Source organism: Mirounga leonina, unplaced genomic scaffold (genome assembly GCF_011800145.1).
Source record: "Mirounga leonina isolate KUSES-001 unplaced genomic scaffold, KU_Mleo_1.0 Mir_154, whole genome shotgun sequence".
Taxonomy (NCBI): Eukaryota; Metazoa; Chordata; class Mammalia; order Carnivora; family Phocidae; genus Mirounga; species Mirounga leonina.
The window spans coordinates 18,114,398-18,129,963 of record NW_023270389.1 but is presented as its reverse complement, the minus strand read 5'-3'; the positions used below and the strand labels follow the sequence as shown (position 1 = coordinate 18,129,963).

Below are 15,566 nucleotides of genomic sequence, written 5' to 3'. Positions count from 1 at the left end.
ATATGACCTCACTGATATGAGGAATTCTTTTTTTTTTTTTTAAGATTTTATTTATTTATTTGAGAGAGAATGAGAGACAGAGAGCATGAGAGAGAGGAGAGTCAAAGGGAGAAGCAGACTCCCTGCCGAGCAGGGAGCCCGATGCGGGACTCGATCCCGGGACTCCAGGATCATGACCTGAGCTGAAGGCAGTCGCTTAACCAACTGAGCCACCCAGGCGCCCGATATGAGGAATTCTTAATCTCAGGAAACAAACTGAGGGTTGCTGGAGTGGTGGGGGCTGGTAGGGATGGGGTGGCTGGGTGATAGACATTGGGGAGGGTATGTGCTATGGTGAGTGCTGTGAATTGTGTAAGACTGATGAATCATGGACCTGTACCTCTGAAACAAATAATACATTATATGTTAAAAAAAAAAAAAAAGAAGAAGAAGAAGAAGAAGAAGAAGAAGAAGAAGAAGAAGATAGCAGGAGGGGAAGAATTAGGGGGGGAAATCAGAGGGGGAGATGAACCATGAGAGACTATGGACTCTGAGAAACAAACTGAGGGTTCTAGAGGGGAGGGAGGGTGGGAGGATGGGTTAGCCTGGTGATGGGTATTAAAGAGGGCACGTTCTGCATGGAGCACTGGGTGTTATGCACAAACAATGAATCATGGAACACTACATCAAAAACTAATGATGTATGGTGATTAACATAACAATAAAAATACAAAAAAATCCCTAATGATGTAATGTATGGTGATTAACATAACATAATAAAAAAAATAAAAATAAATAAATCACCAGTTTCAGACTGAATAAGCAAGATACAGAAAGGTAAAATAATATACCCAAGATCACCCAACTGGTAAATAATAGAACCAGGATTTAAACAGTGACATTTTAGTCCCAAACCCTATGCTCTTTAGTACTATACTTTCAATCTCTTTAAAAAAAAAATTGCAATATAATACATACATTTATATACATCCTTTTAGCAACTTCATTCATACTCTCTTTATTTCAAAAACAAACAAATAAATAAAAATTTTAAAAATAAAACCTTTAGAGACCATAAATGACTCATGTTGTTAGGTACATAACAATAATTTTAGTAAATTTTTAAATTGTATTAATTATCCATGCACTTCAATTACTTCATTTATTGCACTTGTGTTTTTTTAAAATAATTGAGTGTTTACGCATGATAGTATAAAAACCCTGTAAATTAATTTTCTTTTAGCCATATGCAAATTACTGCACACTTAAAACTATAACCAAATTACTTTCTCAGATGCTAACCATATCCCTTGGGTCCTTAATTCTTAATTTCTTTCTTTCCCAGCAATTTTTTTTAAGTCAGTCAACATCATTCATTCCATGGCTTTTATTTGTGTGTTTGTCTTCAAAGCACAACTGATACCCATATGAAGTTAGTAACTGTGTTATTTTCCTGTGACTGCTGTAACAAATTACCACAAATAGCGTGGCTTAAAACAATTTAAATTTATTTTCTCACATTTCTGAAGCCAGGAAAAAATCAGTATTACTGGGCTGAAATCCAGGTGCTAGCAGGGCGGGGTCCTCCCTGAGGAGACTCTTGGGGAGAACCCATTCCTTGTCTCTTCCAGCATCTGGTGGCTGCCAGGATTTTTAGCTCCTAGAAACATCCCTCCAATCACTGTGTCTGATTTCACATCGTTTTCTCTGTGTGTCATCACCAATCAGCCTGGCTAGAAATCCTGGAGACTTCTCAAGCCTATTGTAGTGATGTATTTTCTCTGAGCTTGTGCATGTAATCTCCTCGTTGAACAGGTGTGTCTCTTTCTACTCAGTGGGGGCCTGTGGTACTTGAAGCTTCGCTGGTGTTGTAACAAGCCATGGTCCTGGAGCTTCCCCTAGTGTCTATCTGTAGTAACTCTCTGCAAACACTCTGGTGCTAGACCAAGCCACGGTAATGCCTTTCTTCTTAGTGGCCTCCAAGCTGCTGCCCATTCCTGTCAGCATTTAGATTGAGGCAAGATGGAAACCAACCCTCATGCAGCCTCCCCCCAAAAACAGAACATGGGATGTGATGAAGGAGCAGAAGGCTAGCTGAGGACAAGCAGAAACTGATACCTCACAACCCGTCCCCCCGTGGGATATTTGTGACATTCCTCAGGCACTCCTGGCTGCCCTAAAGAAAAACAAATAGTTAACTTATAGAGTTTACAGTCCTGCAAAACTTGAGTCTCCCTCAGTTTACAAAAGTCTTAGCAATTTACAAGAACTAAGCATTTCTATCGAGGGCGTAGCTTCCAGAAGGGAAGACAAAGTATACTGTTACTCCAGGAAGCTCCCAACTATTTTACTGTTAATTCCTTGCTAGAAGGAAAAACAGCCTTACCTTGACAATGGCATGGCCTCGTGTCCTGTGAGTCTTCTTTAACATACAAAAATCCTTTTGAAACCTCCCTTTTCCTTACCTCCCCCAACCCCATAGTATATAATCAGCCACCCCTCACAAATCCTGGGGCAGCAGCTTTTTCTGCCCTGTCCCCGTGCTTTAATAAAACCACCTTTTGCACCAGAGATGTCTCAAGAATTCTTTCTGGGCCATTGGCTCTGGACGTCACCCCACCAAACCTCACTTAAATTTCAAAACCCCATCAGGATATATGTTCCATTCCTCTTTTTCTTTCCTTAGAGAGAAGTCAGGAATTGGGAGTGTTCTCCTGATTGTGCATTACTGTGCCAGAGGAAGGGGCATGGCCAGTAAATACCACAAATATTCCTACGAGATTCAGTGCAGGTCTTCTTGGCTGTGCCTCGCTTGTGGTGTGGTAAACTAACTGCTTTCTGGATTTTTCACCTGTCAGTTGGTCCATGTATTGTTAAGTCATTGTCTCCATGGGGAAGGAAGGTGTGGGGTTACCTATTTTATCTGCTGTCACTAGCCAAGTTTTTTAAAAAAGTCTATATATGTCAAGCCCTGTGATTAAAGTTGGTGACACAAGGGTGAAGTGACATAATTCTATCCCTCAGATGACCCAAAAACTAATAAAAGAAATGAATATAAACTCAAACTGTAACAGTATAATCTGTGCAATGATAGATACAAAGACTTGACAAACAGTGGCATTATAAGTAAAAAATGGAGGGCTTAAACCAGGGTCTCAGAAAATATCCAACCTGTGAACTGTGATTTGAAGGCTCAACAGAAATTTTCTAGTTATGTGAGTGGTAAATAATATAAGAAATACCATATGAAAATAATCATAGGCATCAAGTTACATTTGACATTTTTAAAAAAAGTAATTCATGTAGCCAAGCGGAGTGAAATTATTGATGAGGAATTGAAAGTTTAGATTTAATTCCAACTGTCTTGGGCTGTCTGATCAAAAAGGATGTGTATCATCAACAGGATAGGCAATGTGGCAGTAGGAGCAAGTTTGGCAAAAAGGATAAGGAGTTTGGTTTAGGCATACTGAAATTAAAATTCCTACAAAACTTTCTGTTGAAATTATCTAAGGGGCCCAAACTATTACAAGATGAATATTCATTATCATCAATGTCTCACAGGTGGAACTCTGGACAAATACATACAAGAAAAGAAGCTGGTAGAGGGAACAAAGAAGAGGTAACAAATAATTTGAACAATGGGAAAACTTGGTTTCTTCCTACAAATCAACAAATAAGAGGGTGGTCAGTAGAGTCACAGGCCATGGACAGCTGCAAAAACAAAGACTGCCAAACTAAATGACCTTAGCTAGAGAAATTTCAAGGCATAATCTGATGGAAGGATGCTCTTAGTTATTTGCAAAGGGGATGGGAAATGGGCAAGTCAAGGTTAGAAAGTGTAGTTTCTTCTTAGAGTGTGGCTATGTTATCTGGCTAAAGGTCATTCTATATTGGCCTCCTAATATCTTCACATGAGTTGTCGGAGGCGTTCAGTGCAGTTCTGCAGATGCTTTGAAATACATTCCTGATAAATGCAGAACTGGAACAGGACACAGAATAAAAGATATGTGACTGTCTACACATCTTCCAACGTAAGTTAACTCATGTAACGAAGTTAATGCTTTTCCTGGTCTTTGACTTCCCTGGCACAGCCTCCCTATTTTTCAGCCTTTTGGGAAAACACTGAAAACGGACTATGGGGAGGAAAATTTAGCTTTTAAGGAAGGAATGGAATGGCTCCCAAATGTAGGAGAAGGTTCATGGTAAAATTGCTATTGTACAGTTGTAGCTTAGACCGGAAAGCCCACAAACATGGGCATATGCTAAAATAAGGAACCAATGGAAAGAATGAGGGGAAAAAGGAAACTAAAAGTTTGGTGGAATTAAGACTGTCAACACAAACATTGCCAGTTTAATTACAAGACAGCAGCATAATTTTGAAGTGCAAAATAATAAAATTAGGAATGAAGGAAATCATTAAAATACAAGTGGACACATAGAGCTATATTCTGAATGATCCTGAGACCAAAAGTGTTGAACCAGAATTAATGTTGTTAAAAGCCAGGGTTGGATTTGGGAGAATGGTTTTATTACGATTAAAGCGTATTTCAGGTGATTCTTAACTTGACTGTGAATGCAACAAGCTTCAGGCCATCCTAAGGAAATCCTTTCTCATTGAAATGAACAGACTGAGTGGAAGAGAGAAAACTTACAAGGAAACAAAAAGAATTAATGAAGGGCTTGAATCAGATTTAGCCCTAGACAAACTTTGATATGATACACATCAATTATTTGGTAAAATATGAGAATGCGCAAAATTTTCCTAATTTTTTAAAATTTCCTAAAATTTTTATTCAAAAATTTCATGATAGTATATTTGCAAAAGGATTCCATTTGGGACAAAATGATTGAATTTGTTTTCTCAGAGGCATAATACAAATTTTGTCCTCACAAAACCAACACCAAATTCCCAGCATGGGTTGTATGTCCTATTCAAATAAAATGTGGAAATGAAAAATATTTTTGTTACTTGCTTCAGGGGTTTTCTGTTTTCTAAGTTCATTTGTTTCTAAATTCTATTAAATAACTCGACTGTAAAAGGAACCACAAAAAGCAGATTGCTCGCTTTCATTTGATACACATTGCTTATTTTTTTAAGCCAAGCAAAATATTATACCATCAAGTAGATGAACATCTGTTGAAAACCTTAAATTGATTTTTACATAAACCCATATGATCAAAACATATTCGTAACTCTACAGATAAAAAAGAATTCCTCCTGTTTTTGTTTTTTTTTTTTTAATTATCTTCTAATAGCCAGTACTTCCTATACAAGCTTGAAATATGGTGTGAGGAAGCTACTTTTTAACCTTATTGAGTTAGAAAACATTTGAAGGGTCAGCGTGGAGAAGTATACTGTGTTATTTGCAGATTTTTAGCACATATTGAATGTTCAAAGTTGCTAGAAAGCAAGCTAAATAAATTACCTTTTTCAAGCTAATGAAACTGATGTTTCAAAGTCTGGAGTATTGACATCTGAATTACTGTTGGCTAGAGAACTGGGGCTGTGTTTCAATGGCCAGGAAATTTCAAAGGGGATTCTAATAAGAATAAGAGAAAAATAGAGGTAGGGTAAATTAAATGGCAAGTGATACAGGTTGAAATAATGAAACAATTGAGTGGAACTAAATTCTAAAACTAATTTTAGATAGATGAGTTGGTTTCTTTAACTAAATTTCAAAACTTCAACTTTCTGACTCAAGTAGACAACTGTGTGTATTTAAGGTGTAGAACATGAAGTGTGATCTATGTATACACTGTAAAATGACTACCACAATTAACCTAATTAACATATCCATCAGCTCACATAGTTACTTTTTTTTTCCTTGGTGATTAGAACACTGAAGATTTACTCTCAGCAAATTTAAAGTATCAATACAGTATTATAAACAATAATTACCATGCAGCATATTATATCTCCAGAATTTATTTATTCTGCATAACTAAAACATTTTACCCTTTGACTAACATCTTTCGTTTTATCCCAAGTCCCAGGCCCTGGCAACCACCATTCCACTCTACTTTTATGAGTTCTACATTTTTAGATTCCACATATAAATAAAATGCAGTATTTGCGCTTCTATGTCAGGCTTATTTTACTTAGCATAATGTCATCAATGTTGTTGCAATTGGCACGCTCTTCTTTTTTTAAGGCTGAATAATATCCCACTGTATATATACATCGCATTTTCTTCATTCGTTCATCCACTGATAAACATTTAGATTGTTTTCATGCTTTGGATATTGTGAATAACCCTGCAATGAACCTAAGAGTGCAGATACCTTTCCAAGATATTGATTTCATTTCTTTTGAATATATACCCAGAGGTGGGATAGCTGGATCATATGGTAGTTCTAATTTTAGTTTTTGAGAAACTTCCATTCTGTTTTCCATAGTTTAGTTTAGTTCCCACCAAACAGTGTATCAAGGTTCCCTTTTCCACCAACACTGTTTTTTTTTCAACCAACATTTTTAAAATTTTTGTCTTCTTAATAATAACCATTCTAACAGATGTGAAGTAGTATCTCATTGTGGTTTTGATTTCTGTTTCTCTGGTGATTAGTAACATTAAGCACATTTTCATATATGTGTTGGCAATTTGTATGTCTTCTTTTGAGAAACATTTATTCATTTCCCCTATTCATTTTTTTTAATTGGATTATTTGGTTTTTTGTTTGTTATTTTTTATTGTTGTTGTTTTGGGGTTTTGAGGTTTTTTGGTATTGTGTTATTTGAGTTCTTTAGATATTTTGGATATTAACACCTTATCAGACAAATGGTTTGCAATTATTTTATCTTATTCCATAGGTTGTGTCTTCACTATATTTGCTTTGCAGAAGCTTTTTAGTTTGACATATTCCCACTCGCTTATTTTCACTTTTGTTACTTGTGCTCTTGCTGTCAGATCCCAAAAACTTTTGCCAAGATCAATGTCAAGGAGATTTTTCTCTGTTTTCTTCTAGTAGTTTCACAGTTTCAGGTGTGACATTTATGTCTTTCATCCATTTTGAGTTGATTTTTGTACATGATGTGAAATGAGTCCAATCTCATTCTTCTGCATATGGATATCCAGTTTTCCCAACACTGCTTATTGAAGAAACTATCTTTCCCCATTGGGAGTTCTTGGCACATTTGCCAAAGACCAGTTGAGTGTAGATATATAGATTTATTTGAGGCTCTCTCTTCTGATCCATTGGCTTATACATCTGTTTTTATGCCAATTCCACACTGTTTTAGTGTATAATTTTTCATAGTCATCTCTGATGACCCTGTATTTCTGTAGTATCAATTGTAAATCCTCTTTTATTTATAACTTTTTATTTGAAAATGTCCTTTCTCTTTTCTATTTCTGGTTAGTCAATCTTGTTTATTCTTTCTAGACTCTATTTTATGTATTTCTGCTCTAATCTTTATTATTTCCTTTCTTCTGTTAAATTTGGGCTTAGTTAGTTCTTCCTTATGTAGCTCCTTGAGGCATAAAGTTAGTTTCTTTACTAGAAATATTTCTTTTTTTCTTACTATAAGTGTTTATCATAAACGTTCCTCTTAGAATTGCTTTTGCAGTATCTCACAAGTTTTAGTATGTCATTTCCATTTTCATTTGTCTCAAGGTATTTTTTTTTAATTTCCCATTTGATTTTCTCTTTGATTCATTGGATGTTCAGCAACGTGTAGTTTAATTTCCACATATTTTGAGTTTTAATTTCAGCCTTTGTTTAAACAGACAGTAGGAGTACCACTAAGCATTGGTTATCATCTACCATGTTTCATATTTATTCTACTGATATTTTAGTGTCTGTAAATATTTTGTCATCTGAGGTAGTATGGATCATCTAAACCTCTTGTTAAAATCCTTTTTCCAGAGAAGATGGAAAATATAATCAATCTTAACCAACCAGGCCTAATGTTTACCATACAACTGGAAAAGGTCAAGGAGACCCCAAGCAGTCAGGATTAAAACTTCATTTACTGAAGCATGGAGTGGCTAGGTAATTATGGAGAATGAATTGGGCAACTGGAGAATTTTAAATTTTCAGAGGACTTACAGAAGTGGCTGTTTATTGAGGAATGTGGGAGACAGGTCAGTGGCTATACCCACTGGAGTTTTCAAAATATCTGAGTAGCTTTGAGTAACTGAGGACATTGGGACTTATTATAGCACCCCCTCCCCCAGATACCCACCTCCTAATTCACATGTTTAAGCCTGAATCACCAATATGACTGTATTTGGAAGTAAGTTCTTTAAAGAGGTAAATAAGATTAAATGAGGTCATAAAGATAGGGCAATGATTCAATGTTTTTGTAAGAAGAGGAAGAGACACCAGTAATACGTACTCACAGAGAAAAGACCATATGAGAACACAGCGAGAAGGTGGACATTTACCATCCAAGGACGGAGACCTCAGAAAAACTAAACCTGCTGACACCTTGATTTTGGACTTCCAGCCTCTAGAACTGTGAAAAATTAAATTTTTGTTTTTTTTTTTAAGCCCATCCAGTCCATAGCACCACTTAATGGCAGCCCTAGCAACTAATGCAGGACTTATTCCTTCATATCTTGACATAGACTTTGGAGGTTACAGTTTCTCAGAGAAGCCCTAGATCGATATGGGCCTAGCCAGAATTAGAAAGAACTACGTAATGTATGAGGCAGAGTTAAGACTTAATCTAGCACCTTTCTTGTTTCTCATGGTATGTATCAGTTTCAAAAGGTACATGAACTCATAAATAACCCTTTGTGAAAGAACAGGGGTAGCCGAGGAGCATATTTTATATGCTTGCCAGGTTCTCTGAAGCATGAGGTGAGGAGAATGTAAAGCTGAAGTACTCAGATAGGTCTTTGAAGTGTAGCAGCACCAGAGAGAACTGAGGTTGAAAGCTTCATCAGCAAGGCAAGATAGTTAAGCATTTACCATCAATGTCTTGTCCCAAGAGAACAGACCACCATTTACACCAGCAGGGACTCAAAGCCCACTGAGGATGATCTATACTACCTAAGATAGCTACGTATTTAGAGCACTAACACAGCAATGGAATCTCCACATAGTGTTTCCCACAGATCAGTATAATACAATTTTATCTTCCTCCTGCATACTTAGACAAAGACATAAACTAGATTTCAAAATTGGTTAAGTATTTAAACACACCAGAATTGCTCCTCGCTTGAATGGACATTACTTCCAATAAATTAAGGCAAAATAATTTTTTTTTAAATTTTATTTTTAAGTAATCCCTACACCCAATATGGGGCTCAAACTTTCCACCCTGAAATCAAGAGTCATGCACTCTACCAACTGAGCCAGCCAGGTGCCCCGGCAGAATAAATATTTTTAAAAATTTACCTGGATGCCAGTATTAAATCTTCTCGGGTTTTATGTTGCATTTGACAATATCTGAAAAAATTGTGCAACATGGGGCTTTGTAAAGATCACTGAATGATTTACTAAGATTTAATGAAATGATAGTATAAAACAATAATGGTATTGGTTTAAAAACGTCTGAAGAATATATACAGATGCATAAGCACACTCACACGCATACCTCCCCAAACTCAATCACCATGCCACATATTTCTATTAATAATTTTAAATCATATTTTCCTAGTCATTTGTGTCCAGATGTGACGTTCTGTTCATAGATACAGGTTTTGCAGATCCTCTTCTTCATGCTCCACGCCAGTCTGTTCAGGAATGATGTCTATCTGGTCAGTTTATATCAAATGTGAAGAATTCTGTTTCTACAACTATACATATTTGATCAAAGTTGAAATGTTTTCTGAGGAAATTTGTATCAACAAAATGTACACTTTTATCATGATGCTTGATTATACAGGATTTGTGGGGTTCCCACAAGCTTAGCAACTGGGGAATATTTTCTCTCTTTCTCCAGCTTGTAAGTCTTTATCTCCAGTGTTCTGAAATTGCATAGCAATATTTCTGCCTTGGTGTACTGCACACTTGAAAAACTTTTACAGTATTCAGATGCACAACCTACAAGCTTGGGAATTCTTTTTTTTTGTTGATAAAGTCTTCCCATCTGATTTCCATCTTCTTTCTTTCTTTCTCTCACTGTGTCTCTTTTTTTTCTTTAATTCATCAGTTTGCATTCATCAATTGCTTCAACTGGTAACTGGTTGGAATGACTTTGAGGGATAAGTAGGGAGGGGTTGATTACTAACAGTAATATCTTTATATATCTCTAAACTAATAATGATAGACATTTGTGAAACAGAATAGGTCTGAGATCCTGGGATGAGGTCACTTTTTAGAAGTTAAAATCTCTGTCTTACGATTTTCTTAAATTTCACATTAAAATAATGAGAATTACATATAACAGCTTTTGAGTGGATTGCAGACGTTGTGTGCCTAATTTGCAAAGTTACAGAATTTCCGGGCATAAAAACACTTAAAGAAGCTTGTTAGGTTAAGAGGTTGGCACTGTAAAGACTAAGTTAGTGTGGATAACAGGTAGAAATACATGTGATATATGATCTGGGAGTTAGGTAATGGAAATAAATAGTGGCATAATATTTGATAAAACAATTTGATAAAACAATTTGATAAAACAATTGCTAAATGTTTAATGGAGTAACTATTTTAATATTATCCCTCCCAGATAGCATACTCGAAAATTTACTCTATTTCTACCATATTTCCTCATTTTTAGATAGCTATATATTTATTGTACTTATTTCAAATTAACAGATTCATTGCTTTGAATTTGGAGATACTTGAACTGAAAATTTTAAAAAGGCATATTATTTGTTTTTAACTAACATTATTTTTAAACACAAGTTTATTCTATGTTTCTAGACGTAAGAATATCCAATAGAATGGCTATATGGCATATTATCAATTAAATGCATTATATTGGTCTCTCCTTTTCTATTATAGTATATAGCATGTGGTAAAAATTCTTTTTAAAAAATTTTTTATTGTTATGTTAATCACCATACATTACATCACTAGTTTTTGATGTAGTGTTCCATGATTCATTGTTTGTGCATAACACCCAGTGCTCCATGCAGAACGTGCCCTCTTTAATACCCATCACCAGGCTAACCCATCCCTTCCCACCCACCTCCCCTCTAGAACCCTCAGTTTGTTTTTCACAGTCCATCGTTTCTCATGGTTCGTCTCCCCCTCCGATTCCCCCCCTTCATTCTTCCCCTCCTGTTATCTTCTTCTTTTTTTTTTCTTAACATATATTGCATTATTTGTTTCAGAGGTACAGATCTGTGATTCAACACTCTTGCACAATTCACAGCGCTCACCATAGCACATACCCTCCCCAATGTCTATCACCCAGCCACCCCAGCCCTCCCACCCCATCCTCCACTCCAGCAACCCTCAGTTTGTTTCCTGAGAATAAGAATTCCTTATATCAGTGAGGTCATATGATACATGTCTTTCTCAGATTGACTTATTTCGCTCAGCATAACACCCTCCAGTTCTATCCACGTCATTGCAAATGGCAAGATCTCATTCCTTTTGATGGCTGCGTAATATTCCATTGTGTATATATACCACATCTTCTTTATCCATTCATCTGTGGATGGACATCTTGGCTCTTTTGTGGTAAAAATTCTCGTGAGAAAAACTTCCTATGCATTTCCAATTATTTCCTTAGAATAAACTTATAGAAATAGAAGAGCTTGAAAAAAAAGGCATGAATATATTAATGACTTTTAAGATATATGGAAAAAATTGGCTTCTAGACATACGGTATCAATTTATTTTTCACACTCAGTGAAATTTATACAAAACTTTTACAAAATTATTTGGTAATTGAAAAAATTAAATTCAATAAAAGTATAAATGTTAAAGAAATCATAACTGTATAGAGTTAGAAGCTAACTTAATAATTAATGTGATCATATCATTTTTTTAAAGAGAAAATAATTTATTGCAATATAAAATGCACTTATAAAATGTCCACAGAAGGCATGTAATTCTTCACTGCTATATAAATTTATCTGGAATACTTTGATCACCTTCTATTGTTATGATGATATCACCTAAAACATACTGTAAACAATGAGTTGTACTCTATAACAAATGCATCACTGATTTTTCAGCAATCTTGGTTTAATAATAATTAGTTTAAGACTATATAATCACATCTATATTCTGGAATGTCCATTTATTTTCATGTAGTGTAGCAGAATTTAGACTATAATTACACATGAATGGTACAGAAAAACATTCACCACCAAATTATTTTATACCTTCATGACAGGTTCTACATTCTTTCTGATTGAAAATACAGCTTGAGCTATGGTCTGCAACATAGCTCTAGGATTCTCAATGCAGTAATTTGTGTACATGTGTGTCTATGTGGGCACCCATGGAACAACTTAAAGTGTATCTTTAGTAAACAAGTGCAACATTACTGCCAATTACTTCGTATGTTTAAATATTATAGTCTGATTATTTGTAAACAAACAAAACCCCACACAAACACTCTTACCTCTAGAAAAAAAATCCTGTCAACCCATAATTATTCTAATATGCTTTACTTGAACACACACTGAATTTTTGAAAGATGCATATAGTACCTTAGATAATAAGGTATAAAAATGTGTTTCATATTTTATAGCATGAAATGTGCATTTCTAATGTTATATGCAGCATAAAGTTTAGATCAAGAAATCCTAAATCCTGGATCCCCATAGTTCATTTAGAAAACTCCTCAAAGTTATGGCTCTTGCAGCAGGTTTATCAGATTTAACATGACAAAGTGTTCCATCTCCTTCCCTATTTCAAGTATCCAAAAAAAAAAGAGGCTCAAAATTTCTGTAGGTTGTAACTGAAAATGCAAAGCTTTAAATAGTTCAATGTGCTTTGAAATAAGATATAAATTGAAACAAGTTTCTTAAGTATTTAATTTGTATTAGGCTGATAAGTACTAGGACTTTCAAACAGTTTTATTAAATGAGTATTTCCTCAAAAGTAATAAAGAACACAATTTGCCTATTAATATATGGTTCTGGGATTCTGGAGAAAAATCAATCTTGATGTTTACGATTTTTTCAACACTGTTGACTTTAATTTTGTTTTCTTTTTAATGATGTTAATATTCAATCTGAACATAGATATTTAGCCTCAAACTACTTATAATGAAATGAGTTACTTCTGAAAAGGAAACTTTAAAGCACTAGAAAGAGAATTTACTAAAGCTGTTTAATATGTCTTTCAACGTCATCAGAAATCCTGCAGTATAGAAAATATCTGGTACCTTTAAGGTTTCGGACTGAACTGATCTTCTGAAATGTTAATGCCATTAAAAAAACCAAAAAAAGTCAAATAGAAAAGACTCTGCAATAAAGTACTGTTTCTAAAAGTTGCAGACATGATCCCATCATCTGAGAGCTAAGCACTGCTTCTTTACCTAGGCACACTAAGTTCTCAGCTGAGAAAATAATCTAACCTGGTCCTTAACATATTCATTAAGTAGTATGAATATTTTAAGGTCTTTCTCCCTTCAAGAAAAAAAATTGATGTCTCACTAAAGAGTAATAAGGAGTGTATCTTACTTTGAGACATTAGGCTTTCTGGGATTGGCCCAAATGTATAAAATTTTAAGAAGTGTGTGAAAGTATGGAATCATTATTACTCTGTGAAAACAGTGTGACAAAATTAAACATCACTATGTCGAACCCTTTTCTAGCATTAACTCAAAAATAGAGATCATGAGTCTTCTATAACCTTAATTTTAAAAGCACACAGAAGTGAAAAGTGCTATTTTTCAAAAAGTACAATTTTTTTCCCTACTATGTATCAACATGGAATGATTTCGGTTCTCCTGTACTAAAAGCTGGACTTTTAAAAAATGCTTGGGCGCCTGGGTGGCTCAGATGGTTAACCGTCTGCCTTCGGGTCAGGTCATGATTCCAGGGTCCTGGGATCAAGTCCTGCATCGGGCTCCCTGCTCCTTGGGAGCCTGCTTCTCCCTCTGTTTCTCTCTCTCTGTGTCTCTCATGAATAAATAAATAAAATCTTAAAAAAAAAAAAGCTTAATATAATGATTGTATTGTAATGCTTAATATAATGATTTTGTGTGTATTGTAATGCTTAATATAATGATTTTAATCAGCAGTGGCTTCACTTTCAGCTGGACCCCTAATAAGTCTTCAAATTCCCCTTTTTTCCTGCAGGAACTTTTGGTTTTGCAAAACTTTGCTTATGTTCATGCTGCTTGGGTGTACTTCTTCATAAAGGAAGTCTGCTGTCAACTCATCCCCGTTGTCTATCTCAGTCTTTCTAATGACATCCACTTGTAGTTGTCTTTCTACAATTTCTAGCAGAAAGCTCTTGCATCTAGAATACAGCATCCGTTCTCTTATACTGCATGTGTATCCAGGCATTGAATAAATAAAAACTATGGACTCCAAATAGTCTCCTTCATGGGAATGTTTATACAGGAAGAAACGGTAATGTGCTGAATCTTTGGGAATCCTCTTTGGCAAATCTTTTAGTTCTGTATTTGTTGTGTTGGCCAAAATTATAATTTCATTTTTTATATCTATTTCCAATTGCACATAGTTGAGCTGTCTGTTACTTAAATGTTCCAAAGTCGGAAAAGCTTCTCGAGAAATAGGAAATGCTACTCCTTGTAGTGTTTGATGCTTAGTGTCCACACCCATGTCAGTTTGTACCTCATTAATTTTAATCTGCCGTAATTCTTCCTCAGCTGCAGTCAATGGGGCAGGAGAAGATTGTGACACCAAGTATTTTTTATAACCATGTAATGATACATCTTCCTTTACTGTTCTAAATACTTCATCTTTAATGTGGCCACCTCCAAATTCCTTTTTCAGAGTTGCTCTTGTTGCTGCGTACAACATTTTTTGACGAACATGAGAATGATCTGGAGACCAGGCAGTGAATATCCATTCATATCCCTGGGCATTCTGAGAATCTAACCTGAATAATATATAGCATGGTTGTTTGTCCTCCAGTAAGGGTAAAACAAAGGAATCATAATCCTTATCCCAGGAATCTGAAGGCTGACTACATGATCCAATCACAAGTTTCTCATTTTCAATAGATATTTTTAGAAGTCTGTATTTTCCATTTCTTGCTCTGGCAAAGATATCTTTAACATCTTCACTTGCTTGGATGCCGGTCTGATGGGACATGTTGGCGGCCGTGGGCTCCCGGCTCCGGGGCTAAGTGCTGAGAGCCGATCATATAATTTCTTTGATGTGGTGATTGGGTTCAAAACCAGCTCATTGTAATGAGTAGTTATATGTTCCTGAGGATATAGACACATCTGAAATTAGATTTTTTTCCTTGATACACATTTTTATAGCATTCAAATATCAAGTGATATCTTGTAGATATCTTAGAATTAGAAATGAAGTAAGTGATATCCCAGACCACTGCCAAGATGAAACAGCTAAATTTGATTTTTTATTATATCTATCCTAGCCTACAACTTGAGTGAACATCTTTATCAAGCTGAGAAAACAATGGAACTGTTTTTCCCAAAATGACTAATTATTGGAATTTGGCTGTCCTTGAAAGGCTAATACTCTCTGTTAGATAACTTTTATGGCTATATTGAATAGATGTAATTATTTAAC

At 35.3% G+C, this 15,566-nt stretch overlaps 1 protein-coding gene across 1 annotated transcript; it reads right to left on the bottom strand.

The window, feature by feature from the left end:
- Positions 1 to 14,111: 14,111 nt before the first annotated feature.
- Positions 14,112 to 15,158, bottom strand: LOC118013657 (twinfilin-1-like). The gene has a single exon (XM_035009508.1). It carries the CDS (start codon positions 15,117 to 15,119, stop codon positions 14,112 to 14,114), a length of 1,008 nt encoding a protein of 335 aa, XP_034865399.1. The 5' UTR covers positions 15,120 to 15,158.
- Between the last annotated feature and the right edge of the window lie 408 nt (positions 15,159 to 15,566).

What these genes read in the sequence shown, in the direction of transcription:
- LOC118013657 (XM_035009508.1), bottom strand. Translation starts at nt 15,119, where the DNA reads ATGTCCCATCAGACCGGCATCCAAGCAAGTGAAGATGTTAAAGATATC.